The sequence below is a fragment of the Rhamphochromis longiceps genome, linkage group LG3 (assembly GCF_057381845.1).
Source record: "Rhamphochromis longiceps isolate RC_006_pf linkage group LG3, R_longiceps_female_GT1.1, whole genome shotgun sequence".
Classification (NCBI taxonomy): Eukaryota; Metazoa; Chordata; class Actinopteri; order Cichliformes; family Cichlidae; genus Rhamphochromis; species Rhamphochromis longiceps.
This window is the reverse complement of record NC_140559.1, coordinates 47,012,393-47,033,248: the sequence shown is the minus strand read 5'-3', so window position 1 is coordinate 47,033,248 and position 20,856 is coordinate 47,012,393. Positions and strand designations below refer to the sequence as shown.

At 40.8% G+C, this 20,856-nt stretch overlaps 3 protein-coding genes across 4 annotated transcripts; 2 read left to right on the top strand and 1 right to left on the bottom strand.

Annotated features, from left to right (window-relative positions):
- Positions 1-519: 519 nt before the first annotated feature.
- Positions 520-4,369, bottom strand: phf23b (PHD finger protein 23b). Its single transcript, XM_085400078.1, has 5 exons — positions 3,834-4,369; positions 2,556-2,587; positions 2,356-2,448; positions 1,626-2,241; positions 520-1,514 (listed from the first exon to the last, which is right to left on the bottom strand). Exons 1-5 carry the CDS (start codon positions 3,859-3,861, stop codon positions 1,321-1,323), a joined length of 963 nt encoding a protein of 320 aa, XP_085256204.1. The 5' UTR covers positions 3,862-4,369; the 3' UTR covers positions 520-1,320.
- Positions 4,370-4,541: 172 nt separating this feature from the next.
- elp5 (elongator acetyltransferase complex subunit 5) lies at positions 4,542-7,417 on the top strand. Its single transcript, XM_085400088.1, has 8 exons — positions 4,542-4,816; positions 4,901-4,961; positions 5,059-5,136; positions 5,866-6,077; positions 6,469-6,644; positions 6,728-6,823; positions 6,916-7,016; positions 7,128-7,417. Exons 1-8 carry the CDS (start codon positions 4,762-4,764, stop codon positions 7,234-7,236), a joined length of 888 nt encoding a protein of 295 aa, XP_085256214.1. The 5' UTR covers positions 4,542-4,761; the 3' UTR covers positions 7,237-7,417.
- A 146-nt stretch (positions 7,418-7,563) lies between these two features.
- ctdnep1a (CTD nuclear envelope phosphatase 1a) lies at positions 7,564-20,108 on the top strand. 2 transcript variants are annotated; one of them, XM_085400101.1, is made up of 8 exons: positions 7,564-9,467; positions 12,519-12,585; positions 16,674-16,792; positions 16,892-16,963; positions 17,208-17,324; positions 17,448-17,466; positions 18,314-18,398; positions 19,781-20,108. In XM_085400101.1, exons 1-8 carry the CDS (start codon positions 9,363-9,365, stop codon positions 19,839-19,841), a joined length of 645 nt encoding a protein of 214 aa, XP_085256227.1. In that variant the 5' UTR covers positions 7,564-9,362; the 3' UTR covers positions 19,842-20,108. The 2 variants fall into 2 exon arrangements, with proteins under 2 accessions (XP_085256227.1, XP_085256219.1); XM_085400093.1 differs by having other exon boundaries at positions 17,448-17,559.
- The last annotated feature ends 748 nt before the right edge of the window (positions 20,109-20,856 follow it).

The window sequence follows — 20,856 nt, the reverse complement described above, 5'->3', positions numbered from 1 at the left end:
AAGAACAGGATATGTACACAGAATTTTAAGTTGTACGGAGAATGCAACTGCTACTGGAGACTTACGATGACTCTCCCACGAACAAAAGAAAAAACGCACATGGTAAAACCAAACAACATAAACAAAATGACAACCTAGACAGCCTCAACTTGTTTTCTGTACACTACAACTTTGTTCTCGATGTGAGACAATCATATGTCCTTTTTCTGATGCGGGGTGCATCTCTAATCACCCCCTTCCTCAGAAAGCCTAGAAATAAAAAATACATATATATATATATATTTTTTTAAACAACCATTCATAAACGCGCCTCAGAGCTACTTTGACATCGTAAAGCACGGCAACAAACCAGTCGTCTTACAGCAACGTTCCCCCCGCCCCGATATCAGATGATTTAAATACAAAAAACAAACAAACACATAAGTAAAAACTGACTCACGGTTAATGGCTAACTGATTAATAAGCCGGACTGTGAGAAATACTAAGCACGCTGTCATGAATGCACATGACCAAGTCCGGTTTTCAAAAAAAAAAAAAAAAAAAAAAAAAAAAGCGGGGGTGTATTTAGGTTTTAAAAGTGCACTGCTGAAAGGATAGTTTGAGTACAACTAGATGCATATGAAGATGCAAAGTGATAAATCTTATCCGAGTCAATGAATTGAAACTTCTTATTTCAGGAGGCTTAAAGACAACCCAAGAAAAAGCTGAACACAAACTACCAGAGTACGATCAAAACCAAAACGAACTGCCCGTCTAGCATTATGACGTGCGTATAAAGTAATAACAGGAGTGACATTATCCACCTCTTAACTGACAATGTAAGCTGGGCTTCCCTCTCCCCAACTCTGCATGTGTTGTATTGATTTAAGGTTGGGAATGATTGGACCAAGCTCAGGGTGGTACTCCGGAGACCAAAGGAGAAGGTTTTCACTAATTTGTCAATATGCGCAAGAAATAATTTACAAGTCAAAAGTGGACCTTCAGTCAATATGAGAACTATTGAGAGAAAAAAAAAAAAAGTATATGCACATCACCAGAACTGTAATACTAAAGCCAATCAATGCTGACGTCAATTAAGAACTGTCAATATTGCCTTTTTTTCCCAGTTCTTCACAGTAGCAAAAGGGGGAACGAAAACTAGACGTGAGGGATAAATAAGAATGGTTGTGATTGTCGAAAGAAATCCAACAAACCGACTTTACAGTTGCCCTCCAGGTGATAGTTTAGGCTGTTTTGGCTGTAGGCATCAAAGAAAGTTAAGTGTCAGACGACAGCAAAAACAGATCAAACGCTCCTTTTCCTCTCCAGTCCTGCTCAGCTTTAAGTGTCTTTTTTGTGTCCCGACCGCCTCAAGTCCCTGCACTTGTGGCAGTAAAAGATGTCGGGAACGTTTGACTTCTTGATCTTTGCGCATGACAAGTGCACCCATATGCCGCACTGGTTGCACTCGATCATCGGCCGTCCCGCGAATGGCTTCCCGCAGTAACAGGTGATCAAGTCCCATGAATCATCCCCTGTGTGGATAAACAGACCAGAGTTACAGGGGGATTATGGTTGTGAGTTGGTTCAAAGTAAGCAACCACCAAGTAAATAACAGACAAAAGGTCAAAATTACAGTGTCTTACCCGATTCCACCATAATGTCTTCATCAGCGATCCATGTCTCACCCTCACTGGAGCTCATTTCTGCTTCCCTGATGGATTCGTCTGGCTGCACCTTCCCCATGCTCTGCATGCTCGAAGAGGAGCCCCCGTGCCCCGGCAGCTCCTCCCTGCCAGCTCGTACCTCGGAGTGCGTATTCCGTGCCTCGGAGTCAGTCTCGCTTTGAGGAGCTGAACTCTTGAGCTTCTTAGCTTTGGGCTGTTTTGAGTTCTTGCTGCGTTTGATGCGGGCTCTTTTCTCACCCTCGCTGCTGCCACTATCTGCTGCTCCCATGGCAGAATCCAGTGATAGCTTTTTCAGTTTTTTGTCCTTCTTGCGCTCTCCCTTAGTGCTGGCCTGGGTCTCATAAAGAGAGTCTTTAAGCTGCATCTTATCCAGCAGGGTGCTGTCAGAGTGCATGCGCCGAATACTTTTGCCCTTATTTGCTCGAGCTTTGCGGACAAATGTATGGATGGTGTGGATGTCGGAGCCCCCATCTGCCCAGGCATTGCCATTGGAGCTGCTCCCTCCACCTCCACCATCTGCTGACAACCCCGAACTGTGTGCAGAGCTGGATGATGTTGGGGACCACGAGCTTTCCTATAAAAGCAGACAAAAACATCTTCTGTCAAAACTGCAAAGTAGTCACTACATCTAATATGATATGTTAAAAAGAAAATGGGGGGGGGGAGAGAAAAAAAAGCAACAGCTCACCTCTTTTGGACTGGGGATGTAACCGGCATAAGCCAGGACAAAGCTGCAGAACTTGTTGAAGTCTTCAACAGTCCTCTTCTTCTTCTCTGGGGGCTACAGGAAACATGTCTTTGTTTAAGAGAGTGAAGCTAACCTACACAGCCCTCCACAACAAAGGGCAGCTGAGTCAAATAAAGTGCTCAAATGATAAAAATACTCACCAGAGGTTCCGTTTTACACGTTAACAGTGAATCTGTTGAAGAAAAAAAAAAAAAGTCTGTAAGTCACAAGTGACCACTTTTCAACTGCTTAACAGCCACTACATTACAAAGCATTCCGTTGCCGAGAGAGTGGACTAATGCTAGCATTAGCTTGCTAACACGGCTCAATACCTTAATCGGGATTATAAACGATGAAGCGCATGCTGGTCTTATTTGAAAACAGTGTGTTTGTAAAAGCTACGTTAAATTAACGTCCATATTTGACTGAAGGTCAATTGAGCGAAAAAAAAGAAAAAAGAAAAAAAAAGACCAACTAACATCTTCAAGACAACTTCTGCGTCCTTAAACAACGCAACCGGTGTCACTTTGTGACTGCTTGAACTTCACAAAATTAGTGGGTGTGTAAAAATCACTCTAGAAGAAGAGTTCGTTGTTTTCACGCCAAGTTTATAAGGAAAAGTTGACTGGATTGCTAAAAACGCGTCTGTTTGCTGGACACCATGCTTTTGGTACATTTTGTGTGTATGCTAATGCTAGGTGACGTTTAGAGGGGAAGCTAACTGAATGTTATGCAGTTTGTAGCGTTAACGGTAAACGGGTAAGAGAGAGTAACTTCATTTTACTGAGCTTTTACAACGATAGTTTTGCGTGGTCGAGGGCTTAATTTGATATTTTTAAGGGTTGTCTTGTGGCTAACAGCCTCTTGATCAGCTAGCAAACCAAGGTAGCTTTCTTGATACAGTAGTGGGAGGCTCCATAGCAGAGATAGCTTTGTGCTATCGGCTAATGTTAATCGGGCGTGTCGTGCTGGCTACCTTTGAAGTTTGAGCTAATGTCCAAAAAAGGGGGGCATTTTTCTGAATTATATTTTTAAGCCATGTTATCTCAACTGACACGTTAGAGAGGCTTCGGTGAGTTGGTTTGCAACCGTGGCTATGCAGCTATTAAGCTATGTGGTTCGGCGCGTTAATTAACTAGCAAGCTAACGGGAACTGTGTAATAAATGTTAACATCAAATCTATGAACTACAATCACTGTACAAAAAGTTGGAATCACACAGTCTTCACTTTTAAAGAACTTTCATGGTAGTTTAACGACAACACGTCCGACTGTCGGTCAATATCGAGCTGTGACATTATTACAACACACGCAACAACGACGTTAGCCGTAACTCACTTTAGCTTACTGTCCTCAAAACGACAGCTTTACGCGATGAACAGATTAACATCAAGTGAGGACTATTTTTCGTTGGGTTTTGTTGATAGTCCATAAGCATACCTTGGTGTTCAGACATTATGTCAAGCATTGTCGCCTCGCCGACACGGCCTCGATCCGAGAAGCAGAAACAGCAGGCGAGCTAGCCGGAGAGTGGCGGCCGTCGCTCTGCGCCTTCTCCCGGCGTGGCTGCACCTTAGCACCGGGAAACTTTGGCAGCAGAAAGCCAAGTGTGTGGAGGATCGAAGATGCTGTCGTTCAAAGAAACTCCACACTTTGTCGAAGTCGTCCTTGTATTCCCTCTAGGGGGAATCCCAAACGGGGGGCAAACCACCACCGACCTGTCGCCACACTATTAGCCCGACAAAATACTAATACCACCGTCGCTTGTTCACAAATCTCCCACTCTTCGTCAGTGCACTAATCTAACCACAACAGAAGTGTAAACTTTCATTTAATTAACGCTGCGAATCACTGCAGATCCATGACGGAAACTTCCCTCGATGAAGTTTTTCGTTTCTTCGTCGTAGACATACAAAACGACCGAAGTTGGGGCTTTTTATTCCGCACGGTCCTCTTCGTGCGCGGCAGAAGCCTCTTGAGGCTGCCAGCGAAGGGTGTGCTGCAGTGTATGCTGGGTAACGTAGTTTAGTTTTCAGCCTTTCACCAAACGCGTTTACGGGCGTAAACGTTTAATAAACTACATTTTCCTTCATGAAGACGATTGAAGTCACAGGGAACTATGGGATACGAAGTTTTTTTTATTTACTCTAACCACCCCAAACATAGTAGCTAGCGAAATCTGCTGTACTTTCACTGGACAGGGAAAGCTTTATTTTCCTGCGAAACATTACTTGTAGCGACTTTAGGTACTTATAATTGTTAGCTTTAAGCTATGTCGTTCTCGTGAAGGCAAATTACTCATGTTTTCTTAAGTATTCATGTTTTAAATGGCGGTGAAGCAGAGGCAAGCTTACTAGCTGATGCTACCATGTTGTCTGAACTATTGCAAGGCACTGATACTGGGGCGGTTCTTATAATACAAGGTAAATATGTGAACGTTGTCGACCATAAGTATACATTGTTATCAATAATGATGACATTAATTGATGTAATTTATACTTTCATAGATTCTTGTAGTTATTCTGGGCAGCACCTACTTAAGAGCTTCATCAGTGCCGCATTGAACAAGTATGTAACCGTGTTTCCTTGTATACCTATTGTTGCCTAAAATATGTCTAAGTTGTGTATTGGCTTAAACAGTAACTGGCCTGTGCTATGATTTTAGAGAAGAACCTGTCCACGTGCTTGGTTTTGATGTCAGTGAGGAAGAACTGAAAGATGGATTAACAGCATCTACTCAGAGGTATTGAACTTTAATGCTGAAACAGTTATTTGATCAACAACAAATGATGTGATTTTGCTTAAAAGTTTACTTCATCTACCAAGCGAAATGCATAACAGTACCTGCTTTCAATTTTTTCCAGTGTGAACCATTGTTACTCCATTAAAGGAGTGCGTAATGTGTTTTTTCTAATGGCCATATACCATATATAGACTAACCAAAGACCCACACATTGGACAGCTAAATGGAAACATGATACACAAGGAAATACTTGATGTATTTGGTGCACATGGCAGATTCTATTACAGCAGACTATTTTCTTCCTCAGAAGGCCTCGGTCCCTGCCTTCTCAGGGCAAAAACTGAGTTTTCAAAATTCTTTAAAGTTGATGTTTTAAAATTTCAGTCAATTTTAATTTTTCAACACAGCCTGAACTTTCTCATGCAGCTTTCTTGCAATTTCTTTAAGTATTTAGGAAGGACATTCAAAGGTCTTCTTTAGATTTTGTTGTGTTTGCTGTTGAGATGGTCCCACACTGCTTCAGTAATGTGGAAGTCCAAATGTGGATTCATAACTCTATCAGACCTGTTTTCACTGATTTTCAGCCAAGTTCTTGTGTAATCTGGCATACCTCAGCCCTTTCTCACTGTTTCCTTAACAATAGCTTCTTGACAGCCTTCCTTCCGCTGACACCATTTCTGGATCTTTAACATGGAATCAAACGTTCATCTTGTGCTTCTTTTACTTCAGGTTGCACTTTCACAGTGCTTATACGGACCCCCTTGGGTGGACTAATCGGTCGGCTTTTACAGTTCACCAGTTTTGTGTGGAGGAACTCACTCATCTGCTCAAACAAACATCACACCCCAAACCAGTGACTTTAGTAATCGACTCGCTGTCATGGATATTGAGACACATGAGCCCACCTGCTGTCTGCAAGACTCTTCAGCAGCTTAAGAAAGGTGATAATGTATCTTCTGTGTCTCTGTGTGTGTGATTTAAGGCCCATGTATTCAGTAATTTTACAGAATGGGAGGAGGTCTGACTCCCAGCATCTGAGCATGCTTTTAATGCTTTGACCTTTTACCCATCTTTCCCTGAGCCTAATTGACCACAAATCGGATCGCATCAGCATTTCTGTTGTGCGATCTGCAGCGATACAAAACAAAACGTAACGCAGAAAAGATGCTCGTCTTGGCTTCACCCCCAAAAATCTATTAAGTGGTTATCTTTCTTTAAAAAGCATATTATGGATAAAAGGCTCTCTGTGTTCACAGTCCTTCACGGGTGGCTTATTTTTAGTAGGCTGTGCAGCACTTCCCCTGTTTAACGATTACGTTCTGTTTTCATTAGGGGGAGCCGTGAGAGCTGTTATTGGTCTGCTCCACGCAGATATGCACCAGAGGGGTACTGTGGGAAGCGTCTGCCACTTAGCTACTTCAGTTATCACAGTGGCACCTGGAACGAAGGGAGATGAAGCGGTGGCAAAAATAACAAAGCGATCAAAGTTGGGGAAAGTTACGCAAGATGTAAGAAGAGCTTGAACTTTAATTACTATTTTAAATTCCTACAACTTTTATGAAATATTTATTGTTCTGATTTTTGTCATTAGGAGGAGATATTCAGCATCAAAGGGGATTTCTCAGTTACTGTAGTGAGTAAAACCAGCCATGCTGGACGCAGACAGACTGAACCAGAGGAACAGCAGGTACAGCGTAACATGTGTACAACAGCTTCACACATTATATGGATAAATAAGCAAACCTGTTATGACGTAAGTGTCCTTTTTGTGTCTTGTAGATGGACCCAACAGCTAACTTGACCTTCAACATTCGCCTGTCTGACACAGAGCGCGAGGCCAAGGAGAAACTTGCTCTTCCCTTTGTCTTCAGCAAAGAGAAGTCAGACTTTTTTTCAGTGACCACATCTAATATATGTTGATTTTCTTTCTTTCTTTTTAAAACTTTTTTTAACAAACAACCTAAAGATACAGTTCTCTTTTAATCTTGCAGGAAAACCGCTCTGCTGCAATCGGGCCCAGGTTCCGGTCGAATTCTGTATGAACCCGATGCCAACGATGACTACGACCAGGAGGACCCTGATGATGATCTTGATGTTTAGATTTAAGGCAGGAAAATCTGCTGAAGATCCACGTTTCATCTGCTTTTTTTGCCATTGAAGGACTGAAAAGCTTTCAATGCTTTAAACTTATTTCATGTGTGTTATCTGTTGGATATGTACGAGACGTTATCATTTCACTTTTTCTAAAAATATAAACTTAATGTTGTTGTTTGTGGATAAATTATTTATTTTTTTCTGGTTGGTTATTTACAAAATAATTGATTTTTGATTTTGTGACTTTTGCACTGAAATGACTGTTTTTTTTTCTGCACTATGATTTATTGCAGTGACTGGGACAAAAATAAATGACAGTTCACAAGTGCTTAAAGACCAAAAAAACAAACAAACAGGTTTCTCTTACACAAAACAGTATTTATTACTTGTGTGCATCTTAAAAATCCTGGATATCTGTTCATCTGCCACATACTATAGTGGGAATTAAATCAAATGCTGCTCACAACCAGAAAATGTCCCGGATATATATTGTCTCATTGGCAAAAATGATCTCAAACCAGTTGCTCTTTTGGGTACAATACTTAAATACTTTTTTAAATTTATGAGCTTTTGAGGTTGAGTTATAATCAATATATGTTTAAAATATGATTTGTGAAAGGGAAGGTTTACAAGGTGGTACTCAGACCTGCCACAGTGTATGGTTTGGAGACAGTGGCACTGACAAAAAGACAGGTGGTGGCTGAGCTGAAGATATTAAGATTCTTATTAGGAGTGGCCACAATGGACAGGACTAGAAATTAGTACATCAGAGGAACAGCTCAGGCTGAGCAGTTTGGAAACGAAGGCTGATATGGTTTGGACATGTACAGAGGAAGGATAGTTGATACATTGGATAAAGGATTTTGAAGTTGGAGCTGCCTGGCAGGAGGGAAAGAGGAAGGCCACAGAGGAAGTTCATGGATGTCACAAAGGAGGATGTGCAGAGGGCTGCTGCAACAGAGGAGAAGCTAGGGAGGGGGTGAGTTGATCCACTGTGGTGGAGCAGTCCAAAGAAGTTGAAAATGTATACTGATTTATAGATGATGTCAGCAGGTAGGTCTGATGGCACTAAATAATTAGTTTTGAGCGACAGTTCGACATGAACACCGATGCCAATTGCAGTGTCAGATTTAATAGTCTGATAGTTTACAGAAATTTGATTCAAGCAACTTTTTAGCATTGAATTACAATTACCAAGTCCGTGATTTACTGACAGCTGTCAAATACAGTCACACATTCATTTCAGTTTGGTTTGATATTGTCGTTATACAAGATACACAATGCTCCAATAAATCATTACATTTCCTCTTAAAAATATACAGGCCCGTCCATTACCACCAAGTCACACGGCTTTCTCAGCAAGAGTTATGTTTACGTAAAACTCCCCATAAGTATTTATGTAAGAGTACAGCTGAAGAGCTAAAGAGCAAACTAAAAGGTGTTAATTTGAAGGTTTTAGCTGACATGCTCGTCCTCGTAGGTTTGTTTTCTTTCCACGTGGACGTGCTGCGCGCAACCAAGCTGGTCGCGGAAGTGACGGCAAGGCGGCGATGGCGGCTCGCAGTTTCATTCCGGATTTCCACTGGACTACAAACTGATTTTAACCGGCCCGGTTAGTCTTTGGGGAACTTTTGCAACACTGTCTCCATTCGGAAGCCGCACAGACTCAAGTCGCGTTGAAGTGGTGCCTGTCAAGAAAGGACCCCACAGCTTTTTTGTGGTCTATTTTTCTCCAAGGTTCAAGGTGGTCACCCTGTCGAGCTAGCGGTAGCTCGGTGGCTACGAGCTAACGGTAGTTGGTATACATACAGCTAGCTCCTGAGCTAGCTTGTCAACGAGCTGCGTGCTAAGGTCCACACAGCAGCAGTCGTCGTTCTCCGGCTTTTTCTTCGACCACCTCATCGTTTGCTTGTCACCGTTACAATGCGAAGTTACCCTGTTTGATGCTAATTGTGCCGCAATTGTGCAGAGCGAGGTACTCACACGTTTGCTTGGCCTCTTCAATAATTAAGAGTTGCTAGTTTGGCGGCTGTGGCTAAACACCAGAATTTTGACTCTGTGGTAAGCAAGTCCTTTCAGTAATTACCCCTTCCCAGCAACTTGGGTGAAAACCGCGTTGCCTAGTTATTAACATGCTGAAGACCCGGCAGTGTTTACTTGGCATCCGCACTTTTCTCGGCGTTACGTCCAGAATATGGGGCTTCATCATGTACATCCTCAGGAAGCACCTACGAACGGTGAGAGGGGCTTTGAATAATGTGTGACACTTTTCCGTGCAAGTCTTTACTCTGCCATGACCCCAGTGTGCCTGAATGTTTTAGTTTTAAATGAAACCCACCTGATGAAAAGCTTGGTTGGTTTTCAGAGAGCCAAATTACTGGCGCTCTCCACCTGAGATGTCATAATATTATGACAGTTTTTTTACATGTCAGAAGCCTCAGCCTCCCAGTTAGTTATCAAAAAGTATTGCTTAATTATTTATAACAACTATTTTTTCCACAATTAAGTTTTCTTTTAGTTAAAACAGTAAATTGAACCTTTATTGTAAAGCATCAGACAGATTCCCGCAAATGAAGTATATAATGAGTCAGTGAGTCAAGTGCGCCAAAATATCCTCATGACTGCTTTAATTAATTATTTAGAAGTTCCACTAATTATCTCATTTTAAATTGGTACTTGTCAAATCTCTTTAGGTTATGGTCACAAGTCTTTAAATGGTCTAAAACCTAAAAGGCTAGTTAAATTTTTAAAAAGAAATGTCAAAATGTTTCTAAATCTAAAACCTTTCGATAATTAGCCCCCCCCCCCCTCCCCCCCACATGTATTGCATGATAAGTTATCAAAACTGTTGCAGATTCATTTATGAATGATTGGTCAAACCTCAAAACTGTGTCGTTTTTTTGTTTGTCTTTTTTAATTGCAGGACTGCTTTATCCGGCTGCAGTGCTCAGTGAAAACTGCTACAGCCAAACCCTAAATTTAAAGTGCATTAAGCGTGCAGGTCACCTTCAATCGCTCAGAAATGCCTCCACAATAAACATGGCATTTAAGGTGACATAAGCCACCGGTTTGTAACTTAGACATATGCGCAGGTGTCGTGGTGTCGTTAATAGATGTGCATATGTGGTGTAACATGAGTGGACTTCGGCTCAAGCGCCATATCAAACCAACAAAGCTTGGAGGACTGCCTCGTGTGTTGTAATCATCTTGCTGTTTAGAGGTTTGTCTGTAGTTGATTGTGTGGCAGTAACACCTCAGGCCCTGAGTGTGAATAGTTCAGTCCATGTTGTGGCTGAAGTGAGAGGGATTAAGTCAGCACAGAGAGTGCACTGTTCTCCCTCTCTCTGCCTCTGTTTCTCTCGTTCTCTCTCGCAGTTTAGCTCTCTTGTGCATGGTCTGTGATGCACTGGAAATTTGTCATGATGATCCAAGTGCAGGGCATCTATTATGCTGATATGGCGGGGTTAGGGTTGGGGCTGTTTAGAGGGAAGTGTGTGTGTATATATGTTCTCACAACTGGGATAACCAGTTTTCTACACTTAATAATAACCTCTTGTTTATCCACAATACGTAGATCTAAATGAAGATAAGATTAATTGGATTATGTATTTTAGGAACCGGTCATAATCCCAGGCACGCTATCTCATGTCAACAAATGACGAGGTGGTTGGTTATTAATCTTACCCACATCAGTGTTACATAATCGTTGTGTTTATCATTCTGCATGCAACAATTGGCTAAGCAAAAAATAACTACCAGCTTACATAGCTGATATTTGTACTTCACTGATTAGCTGATTAAGAATAAATCTGCAATGGTTTTCATAACTAATTAATGAATAATATACTTTTTTTAAAGCAGCGTTGCTCCAAATCATCCGCTGTATCTTCTTTCTGCAGATCTAATGGTTAAATTAATGTCTTTATTAATCCAAAACAAGCAGCCTGAATATGTTGTCTTCAGCTCTGAAACGAACACGAACCAATTAATTAAATTGTTTTACAAATTAATTAAGGGGAAAAAATGTTAGTTGCTGCCATCGTCCATTTCTAGTCATTAAGTATGTCCTGAGTGTTCTGGTTAAAGGAAACAGAGGCCCGCTGCTACATGAGGGTTTTTCCTGCGTTTGAAAGATTTGGGCACCCACCACGAGGTTTTGATTCATCCCTAAGGGGAAACATCAGGACTGTGAAGTAATCTTTGTTGAATAAGAGTTTAATTTAGTAACTAAAAGAATTTTGTTTGTCTAATGGTTAGAAATAATGAGACAATAGGCAGGCATCTGTCATTTAAGATATATCTATGCAGGGCACTTTTGTCTGGGTGTACAGTCACACCCCCCCATAGACCAGTTTTAAACCAGGAAAAAGCCCTGCACATGTTGATGTAAAATTTAATCTTTTTTTTTTTTTTTTTAGATGATGGGCAGGAAAAACAAATAAAAATAGTCCACATTTTATTGTTTATTGTTGCCTTAGTTTGGAGGCACAGGACGTGTGCGTGCCAGGTTTTCAGATGGATGTTTTTAAAGATACAGAGAGCTGAGTCGGGGGTGAGATTTCCCCCGTGGTACCCAGCAGCTGCTTCCAACAGTTGGCTTCTCCCAGGCTTGCCCTGCCAGGCAAGCGCGGGGGGGGGGGGCATAGAGGGAGGTCCTGTCTAAGGCAGGTACCAAGCAGCTCAGTCAAAGTCACCCTGTGAGTCTCCCTTTCTGTGTGTGCCCCATGCAACGCTGACACCCACCGACAGCTGGGGGGGATAAAAATAGCCCTGTGAAGAAAAGTGCAGAGCCCCTGGGCAAGAGCGGCACTGGGAAGGATCCTCGCTGTAGTCATTTGGATCACAGCAGAGGAAGCGCTATGGGTTGGACGCAAGCCACTTCGTTATTTCAGTGTGGTGCCCTCCTCTGTCCCCTTACTTTATCTGGTTTCCTAAGAATGCTTTATCTTAAGCAGCTGAAAAATAAAAATTTCAGATCCTGGTAAAATCTCTTATCACCCCAAAGCACAATTAGTTTTCCGTTTTTACTGTTATACCCTGAAAGATTCCTAAAAGATGAAACATTTCCTCTTCTGTAAAATCACATGAAAAGTTCTTTGAGGTCAGAGCGATTGTAAATAGGGGTTTGAGGCTTCTGTGTACTTGGTATGTATGGTATTGTCAAATATATCACAGTTTAAGCTCTGGTCGTGGTATATTTAAGTCATCGTTTAAGTGTTTAGTGCATGCTACAGTATGTGCTCTTTCTATTGAGAATTCGCTTTTTGATTCCCTGTGTTCGTTTGCAGATAATCCAGTATCAGACGGTGCGATACGACACTTTGCCCCTGTCCCCCATCTCCAGAAACAGGCTCAGTGAGTACACTGTTGTTTTCATGGTATTTCTCTGTATAAAAGCTTATCTTGCTAAGTCTTAAAGATGCTTTCGCTAAGGCACATCGGTGTGTTGGCCACAAAATGAAGGAACCATAAAAGCATCTTTGTAATGTGGACAGAAGAAGGTGATAAACAAGTTTGTCAAGTAGGGCTGCCACAAACGATTATTTTGATAGTCGACTAGTCACCGATTATTTTTGCGATTAGTCGACTAATCAGATCATCATCCATTAGACGTAAAACTACAGCTTATTGCACCAGCAGCATCTGCTCTTATATAACTATCATTAGCTTACAGCTTTAAGTGTTTAAGGTCTGTGCTAACTAAAAATAAAGACAAGATGATAGTTTATTGAATTTTAATGAAATTTGCAGATTGTTTCGGTGAAGATTAATAAACTCCTTGCTATCTAAAATATAACAGGACACTGGAGTATATTCTGGAGCATCTCACACTTCTGATAATCAGCTGTCTGCTTGACGTTTATTCAGCTGTGTAAAAACTATAACTTTAATCTCAGACAAACCGATTTACTCAGGAACAAATAAAATACTAAAAAAAAAAAGCCAAACAATAACATTTTAAGTTATCTAAGTGACTCATATATATTTAACCTGAGTAGCGAAAGACGGCGGTGGGTTTGAAAACGATTTGCGGGGAGTCCGGTGTTCTCACGGCGCTAGTGAGCCTAGCCCCCGGCTCGCTAACGAGCTAGTGGGTAACAGACGTCTCCGAAAACGTCGGAGCGCTTTTGAAAATATGCGGTGTCCTGATAAACTGAGCAGATATTTGAGGTTTACACAGCTACATTCTCGCCTGAAAATATGTTAAACGTTTATTTTGTGACCCAGAAAGAATAATAAGAGTAACATTAAAACTAACTAGCTGCCGCCATTGTTGGAAACTGCGCTGGGCCGCGCTATGAATTCTGGGACACAGCTGCTTCTTCTTCTTCTTCGGGGTTTAACGGTAGCTGACATCCTTGTACATGCAATGCTGCCATCTTCTGTTTCAGTCCGTTATTACACTCTTAAATCCTGCCACTTATTCCTGCGTCTTTTGTGATTGTACAAAGTTTCAAACGACGCGTCGACTATTAAATCAGTCGTCGACGATTTTGATAGTCGACGTAATCGTGACTAGTCGACTAATCGTGGCAGCCCTATTGTCAAGTAAGAAGTGATTGTGCTGACTGGGACTTTTTCTGGAACAGATGCACAGTTTGGAAACTATCCCCCTCATGTTCACCTTTAAGTAAAGACTAAATGGCCACTATGTCAAACTGACTGGCTTCTCCCCATAAGGAAAATCACACTAGCTTTTAGATACTTTTTTTTCCCCATGACCTTCTTTTATAGATACAAATATTAAGTTGCATTAAATGGGTTCATGCACAGCTGTATTCTTTTTGTCAATTGTTTTCATAAACCTGTTTTGCTGCATAGGTCTGTTGTTTTGCGCTGTTTAACCAACTAACAGCTTAACAACAGAGTGTGGTTTTGCACAAAAGGTATTTGGCTGTATATTGGCACTGCAGCATTTCAATTAGATGACTTTATTTGGTTTTTAAAGTAAAAAAAAGAACAATTGTAAACATAAAACAAATGTTGTTTTTTTTGCAGAGCTGTAAATGTCGACTGAATATTTTCCAGTGAAGCGAACTGATACAGTCATGAGTGAGATAACTGGTGTTAACAGCAATGTCAACACTGCATAATGTAAATAGTCTTTGACATTATAAACTGCATTGCACGCAGAGTCTTTAGTGATGAAGGATTAGTATATAGACCATAGATATCCTCAAGATGTGTGACAGCAGTGCTAAAGTTGTGAATGCCTAATGTGTAGATGCACACTAGCTGTATATACCAACACCAACCGACAAACTTAACAATTATAACAGTATCAACGTGTGAGCATCCACATAATGCAATGTTATCTTTGATTAAAACAAAACAAAACAAAAAGACAGACTTTCTGCTTTGAATTAAAGGATAGGATATGTAAATGTTACAGGCTGGGCCACACCACTTGCTCAGGCACTGACTGGTTTGGTTTGTGTGCTCTGAATGAACTTCCCTTCTGTCAGCTGAGAGCTCATTCAACAGCACACTCTTGACTTAGAGGAAGGATTGTATTTCAGTCTACTTTACTTGCCTCTCACTCATTCCGCTGACGTCACCAGCACATCCAGGTCCAGTCTCTAGTGAATAAGTGTACATTAACTTAGCTGCAGATGGTGGGTATTTCTGCTAGAAGTAAAGCAGCAGTGTGGTTGCCAAATCTGTGCATTCGAATAAGGTCAGCTTCAAAGGTTAAAACGGTTACCCAGTCCTCGAAGCGCTTAACTGGAATCAGCTGGAGTGTCTTTGGGGGAATAAATGAGTCTACTGAAAAAGTAACTGGAATTGGCTGGAAACACATTAGGAAACTCATCAAGTCAGGGATTGCAAAGAGATGAGGGGAAAAAATGAAGGCACCTGGGTGTCAGGGCTTTAATTTCCACTATTAATTATAAAAGAGGATGTGTTATAATATTGTTATAAGATACTTTTCATAAACAAGTCTTACTCAGCCCATCATTTCTTGTTGACTTTGAATTAAAGTGGAGTACATTATATCCTCACCAGGCATAGAGGAAACTCACATAATGGGTTTCCTTTTGTTTATTTGCATACCATTTAAGTGCATCAATCAGAGTCAGTAAATAATAATAAAAAGATCTTTACACATGGTGGTACACTCTGTTCTAAAAATTAAAACTGAAAAAAGACTGAGGAAGTTAACAACACCAAAACTGATGATGACTTTGTAAAGGTTTGTCCTTTCGCTGTGCTGTCTAAATACTCTGGAAAAAATAAAATGGCTTGCCTTTTTTGGGTCAAGACTTAAAATAAGCAGTTCCTTGTTTACAATAGGGCTGCCACAAATTATTATTTTGATAGTCGACTAGTCACCGATTATTTTTGCGATTAGTCAACTAATCAGATCATCATCCATTGGACGTAAAACACAGCTTATTGTACCAGCAGCATCTGCTCTTATATAACTATCATTAGCTTACAGCTTTAAGTGTTTAAGGTATGTGCTAACTAAAAATAAAGACAAGATGATAGTTTATTGAAGTTTAATGAAATTTGCAGATTGTTTCGGTGAAGTTTAATAAACTCCTTGCTATCTAAAATATAACAGGACACCGGAGTATATTCTGGAGCATCTCACACTTCTGATAATCAGTTGTCTGCTTGATGTTTATTCAGCTGTGTAAAAACTATAACTTTAATCTCAGCCAAACCGATTTACTCAGGAACAAATAAAATACTGAAAAAAACCAAACAATAACATTTTTAAGTTATCTAAGTGACTTATATATGTTTAACCTGAGTAGCGAAAGACGGCGGTGGGTTTGAAAACAATTAGCTGGGAGTCCGGTGTTCTCACGGGCTCTAGTGAGCCTTGCCCCTGGCTAGCTATCGAGCTAGTGGGTAACAGACGTCTCCGAAAACGTCGGAGCGCTTTTGAAAATATGCGGTGTCCTGATAAACTGAGCAGATATTTGAGGTTTACACAGCTGCATTCTCGCCTGCAAATATGTTAAACGTTTATTTTGTGACCCAGAAAGTATAATAAGTGTAATATTAAAACTAACTAGCTGCCGCCATTGTTGGAAACTGAGCTATGAATTCTGGGACACAGCTTCTTCTTCTTCGGGGTTTAACGGCAGCTGGCATCCTTGTACATGCAGTGCTGCCATCTTCTGTTTCAGTCCGTTATTACACTCTTAAATCCTACTACTTATTCCTGCGTCTTTTGGGATCTTACAAAGCTTCAAACGACGCGTCGACTATTAAATCAGTCGTCGACGATTTTGATAGTCGACGTAATCGTGACTAGTCGACTAATCGTGGCAGCCCTATTTGACATGTTAGAAGTAAAAGAGAAACCTGCTTGTTGACACCGACATGTTGTACTGAAGTGCATGATTTTTCACATAGCCTAATTTCTCTTAATAATTTTGTTTGTGTAGATGTGCTAAATGAAGCTTGATGTTATTAAATGAATGCAGATGCAGTAAAGAGGAAGATTCTGGTTCTGGACCTAGATGAGACCCTGATCCACTCTCATCATGACGGCGTCCTGAGGCCCACAGTGAGACCTGGCACACCGCCGGACTTCATCCTCAAAGTACGGGCGGCCAACCATATATGAGCATGAGTTACTCCCAGTTTAATTACCATTTCTGCCTAAATGAGCTGGTTCCACCCGTTTCCCCTTTCCTTACAGGTCGTCATTGATAAGCACCCAGTCAGGTTCTTCGTACATAAAAGGCCACATGTTGACTTCTTTTTAGAAGTGGTGAGTGTTATTCAAACAACCGTGTGTGAGTGTGTATGTGTGTGTGTGTGGCTACGGTAACAAGCAGTAAATCACAAACATCGTCACTCCTTTAAATCCTGCCTGTCATCCTTGTCATTAATCTCCATTGTACTGCACTCTCACACTCATAAAAGTGTATTTATTTTTTGTATTGACCCTTTGTGACTTGCTGAACACTGATGGTAATTTGTGAACATAGACTGTTATGTTCTTGTGTATATAGGTGAGCCAGTGGTATGAGCTAGTGGTTTTCACAGCCAGTATGGAGATCTACGGCTCGGCAGTGGCAGACAAACTGGATAACAACAGGAACATTCTGAAACGAAGATACTACAGACAGGTACTGCTCTACGCTGTCTTCTGACAGCCTGTGTTAAACCTAATATTGATCGAGTTTCTGCTTTCACTCTGACTTTTGTTGGTGTAGATGATTATATTTAATTCTTTTTCTTTCTTTTCCCAGCACTGTACATTGGATCTAGGTAGTTATATTAAAGACTTGTCTGTAGTACACGATGACCTGTCTAGTATTGTTATCCTGGACAACTCGCCTGGTGCTTATCGAAGCCATCCAGGTAAGATTTCAAAGTGTAAATGGGCTTCAAAAACAAGATCTCAGAAACCACGAGTGACATCACATTAGTTACGTCTATATGAAGTTTAATTAGAAGTTGTTTAATGTATTTACAGTGCAATAAATACAATTTCTGCCTTTGTTTTGTATGTCTTAGACCTGTCAAGCTCAAAGAAAGAAATGGTTTAGAGTATAGATGCAAGTTTTTCTATTTGGATGCTTTGAAGCTACGTTATTTTGGTCACATAGAGCACCTTTGCATGTGAGCAGCAGAAGATTGTGGCTGTTGTGCTCACAGCTAGAGCTGTGGGCATGACACGACCATATTAGTTATAGTTCCTCTCACTGACTGTCAGAAGTGGAGCATTTGAGTAGTTTGAAGCTTTTGGTTCACACGTATTAATTATACATAAGGTCACTGGATTATTTGAATTTTCCCCTCACTGTAAGTACACACACATAAATGAGAAATGGTACGATACCTGCTAACGAGTTGAGTTATATATTGGGCTGCTTGTTTTCGGTCATGTTTAACAGATCAATTAAATCAAATCTTTGTCTTGGTAGAATTGAACTTTGTGACAAGGACATAAGCGAAGGTGTTTTCACTTCAGGGCCTGTGTTGTAAAATGCTGTTGCAGTACATTAAGTGCGAAGCTCCTTGAACACTCTGTGGCTTCTTCAGAAAAGCAGCACAAAATCACTACCATGTCCATTTTTCTGACACAACTGACTGGCTGTTTTCTGCCCTCCAGACAATGCAATACCCATCAAGTCCTGGTTCAGCGACCCTAGTGACACAGCACTTCTTAACTTGCTGCCTATGCTGGATGCACTAAGGTAAAATGCATAATAAAGCTTGCATGAAAGCAAAGGGATAACGCAGACACTGGCTTGCATGGCTTACTTTGTTGTAAGGTTATTTGCATACTTCCTCATTCTAAATGAGTTGTTTAAGACATGTAAAGCAAAAAGCTCACAAGCTGTCAGTGTGTTAACACCAGACTAAATCCTCATATGACCACAAGGACTCAAAGTATCATCTCTTTATTTTGGTGGCTTTACTTGCTTTCTCTTTATAAGTCGCCCGTCATGTTTCAGCAACAAAAAAAATGTTTCATGCATTTTGTCTGCAGTTCCTCTTAGAAGTAGTTCAGTTGCTTTAAAAGGCTGTTTTTATTCAGTGTGAGACAAGAAATCTCATGTGAATTCATTCAGAAGAGTGACAAGCATCTGGATGAAGTTTCCTACGAAAAGCTAAGGCTAACATATAAAGCGCCTTGAGGCGACTGTTGTTGTGATTTGGCGCTATATAAATAAAATAGAATTGAATTAACGGCAAACCTGCACAGTGTGTAATGTATGAGGTAAACAAAGGAGATGCTGAGTGTTTATCATTGATTTTCGGATGTGTATGTCAGGCGTTATTTTTAACACCAGGTTGATTTATCCATTGTTGGATTAAGCTACTGTTAAAAGTAACTTGTTACATTACATAATTACTGATATGAAAAAGTAATCTACTGAGAAAAGGAAACACAGGTTTGCAGTTAGCTTGTATATGTTGGGTATATGACCATGGGGTGTGTAAGCTTCTGCATGTTTACCTCTCTAGTGCACTGGCATTACCTCTGCACAGCGTGTGATATTGGTAGCATCTTTTCCTCAAAACACACCAGCAGCAGGCTCATCAGTTTCCTTTTGGCTGGCATCATTGACTGAACCAAAAAGTCACTGGCTGTAGTTTCAGAGGTTTTGCTCCTGTTTTACCGCTGCACAAAGAATACTTCCACAGAATAAAAGCAATCACCTTTGCCGTCACGTTCCCTGACTTAGCATACACGCTGACAGAAGTATAGGACTGGATGTACTTTTAACTTTTTGGCAGCTTCATGCCAAAAAGTTAAAAGGAGACAGAAAAATTGAGAATTTGTGTGGCATCCTTCTCTCTGGTCACATCAAAGGAACAGCAGAATTTAAGATTTACACAGTAAATACGGTAACTGAAATGTAAATAAATAACTGAATTCTTGAATAGGAGAGCTAATGTGTTGCATTGAAGCAATGGGAATACTCTGAATACTTGCCAGCGTGAACATGGCTGATCTTTTGATCTTACTCAAACAAATAAATGAGCTTTTTTGTCCTAAGTGTTAAACATGCATTGGTTTCCCTGCTACGATGGCAGCAAGTACACTGAAATGTCCTCCTGTTTGTCATAGGTTCACTGCTGATGTCCGCTCCGTCCTCAGTCGAAACCTCCACCAGCACCGGCTCTGGTGATTGGCTGAATTGAGAGGGATCGGGCTTGTTGACCAGCCTCTTCTCTCTGCTGGCTTCCACCCTGCCCTCCATTCCCACGTAGACGACCCACCAGCCCTCTCCGAGCCCCTCCTGAGGTGACCGCCTCACACAGGATGAACAGTATGGGATCAACAGAACCCACGAACTACTGGGGAGGGAGGGGGAGCCAGCTTTTTTTTTTCTTTTTTTTTTCGTTGTTGTTTTTTTTCTCTTGGTTCTTTATTTGTACTTTTTTTTTTTTTTCTTCTCCAAAACAAAGAGGAGCCTCTCTGCCTTATCGCTCCTGATACTGACTGTGTGTGTATGGAGTCGGAGTACGCTTGCTGACTTCATTAGTCCTTTTTAAAAAAATTTGAAGATAAAGTTGGGAGATCGAGGAGGATCGGCGATGCAACAAAGACTTTTTTTTTTTTCTCTCTCTCTTCTTCGTCATCACAACATACTGCACTTCAGCAAACTCATCAGTTTACTGTCTTAACCTCTTGGAGCAACTGAGTAGGGGAAAATAGAAAACTACCCCCCCCCCCCCCCCTTTTTTTTTTTTTTTTTTATTTATTTATTTTTTTAAGATCACCATCATACCCCAAGCGGCGAGTCATCAATTCCCAGGGTACTTTCTATTTTTTTCTCCCCCAGCAAGATTGGATCAATTTAAATGATGTAACTGATGGACCCTTGCTTGCAACATACCACCCACAGGCATTTTTTTTTCTGGACAAATAGCCAAGAAGTCGAAGTTTCTTTTCTTTGTTTTTTTTTTTTTTTTCTCTTTTTCTTTTTCCCTCAGCCATAACCAACAACTGTTTCTCCCAAACTTCTTCATGGGACTCTGATAAACACTTTAAAGTTGTGAGGAAAAAAAAAGAAAAGAATGGCTTGTAATGATACACGGACTGCCGTTCCGCCTTTCCATATCTGATTGTTTCTCTGTTACCATGATATCTGCTAATATGACTTCTGAATACCACAACAATTTCTTCGCCTCATTTTTAAA

Bases quoted from the DNA above. Each gene is read 5' to 3' on its own strand.
- phf23b (XM_085400078.1), bottom strand. From the start codon at position 3,861: ATGCTTGACATAATGTCTGAACACCAAG. The intron at 2,449-2,555 runs GTGAGTATTTTT...TGTTTCCTGTAG, and splicing joins CGTGTAAAACGGAACCTCTG to CCCCCAGAGAAGAAGAAGAG. The intron at 2,242-2,355 runs GTGAGCTGTTGC...CTGCTTTTATAG, and splicing joins ACATCCCCAGTCCAAAAGAG to GAAAGCTCGTGGTCCCCAAC.
- elp5 (XM_085400088.1), top strand. From the start codon at position 4,762: ATGTTGTCTGAACTATTGCAAGGCACTGATACTGGGGCGGTTCTTATA. The intron at 4,817-4,900 runs GTAAATATGTGA...ATACTTTCATAG, and splicing joins GGCGGTTCTTATAATACAAG to ATTCTTGTAGTTATTCTGGG. The intron at 4,962-5,058 runs GTATGTAACCGT...CTATGATTTTAG, and splicing joins ATCAGTGCCGCATTGAACAA to AGAAGAACCTGTCCACGTGC.
- ctdnep1a (XM_085400093.1), top strand. From the start codon at position 9,363: ATGCTGAAGACCCGGCAGTGTTTACTTGGCATCCGCACTTTTCTCGGC. The intron at 12,586-16,673 runs GTGAGTACACTG...AAATGAATGCAG, and splicing joins CATCTCCAGAAACAGGCTCA to ATGCAGTAAAGAGGAAGATT. The intron at 17,325-17,447 runs GTACTGCTCTAC...TTCTTTTCCCAG, and splicing joins AACGAAGATACTACAGACAG to CACTGTACATTGGATCTAGG.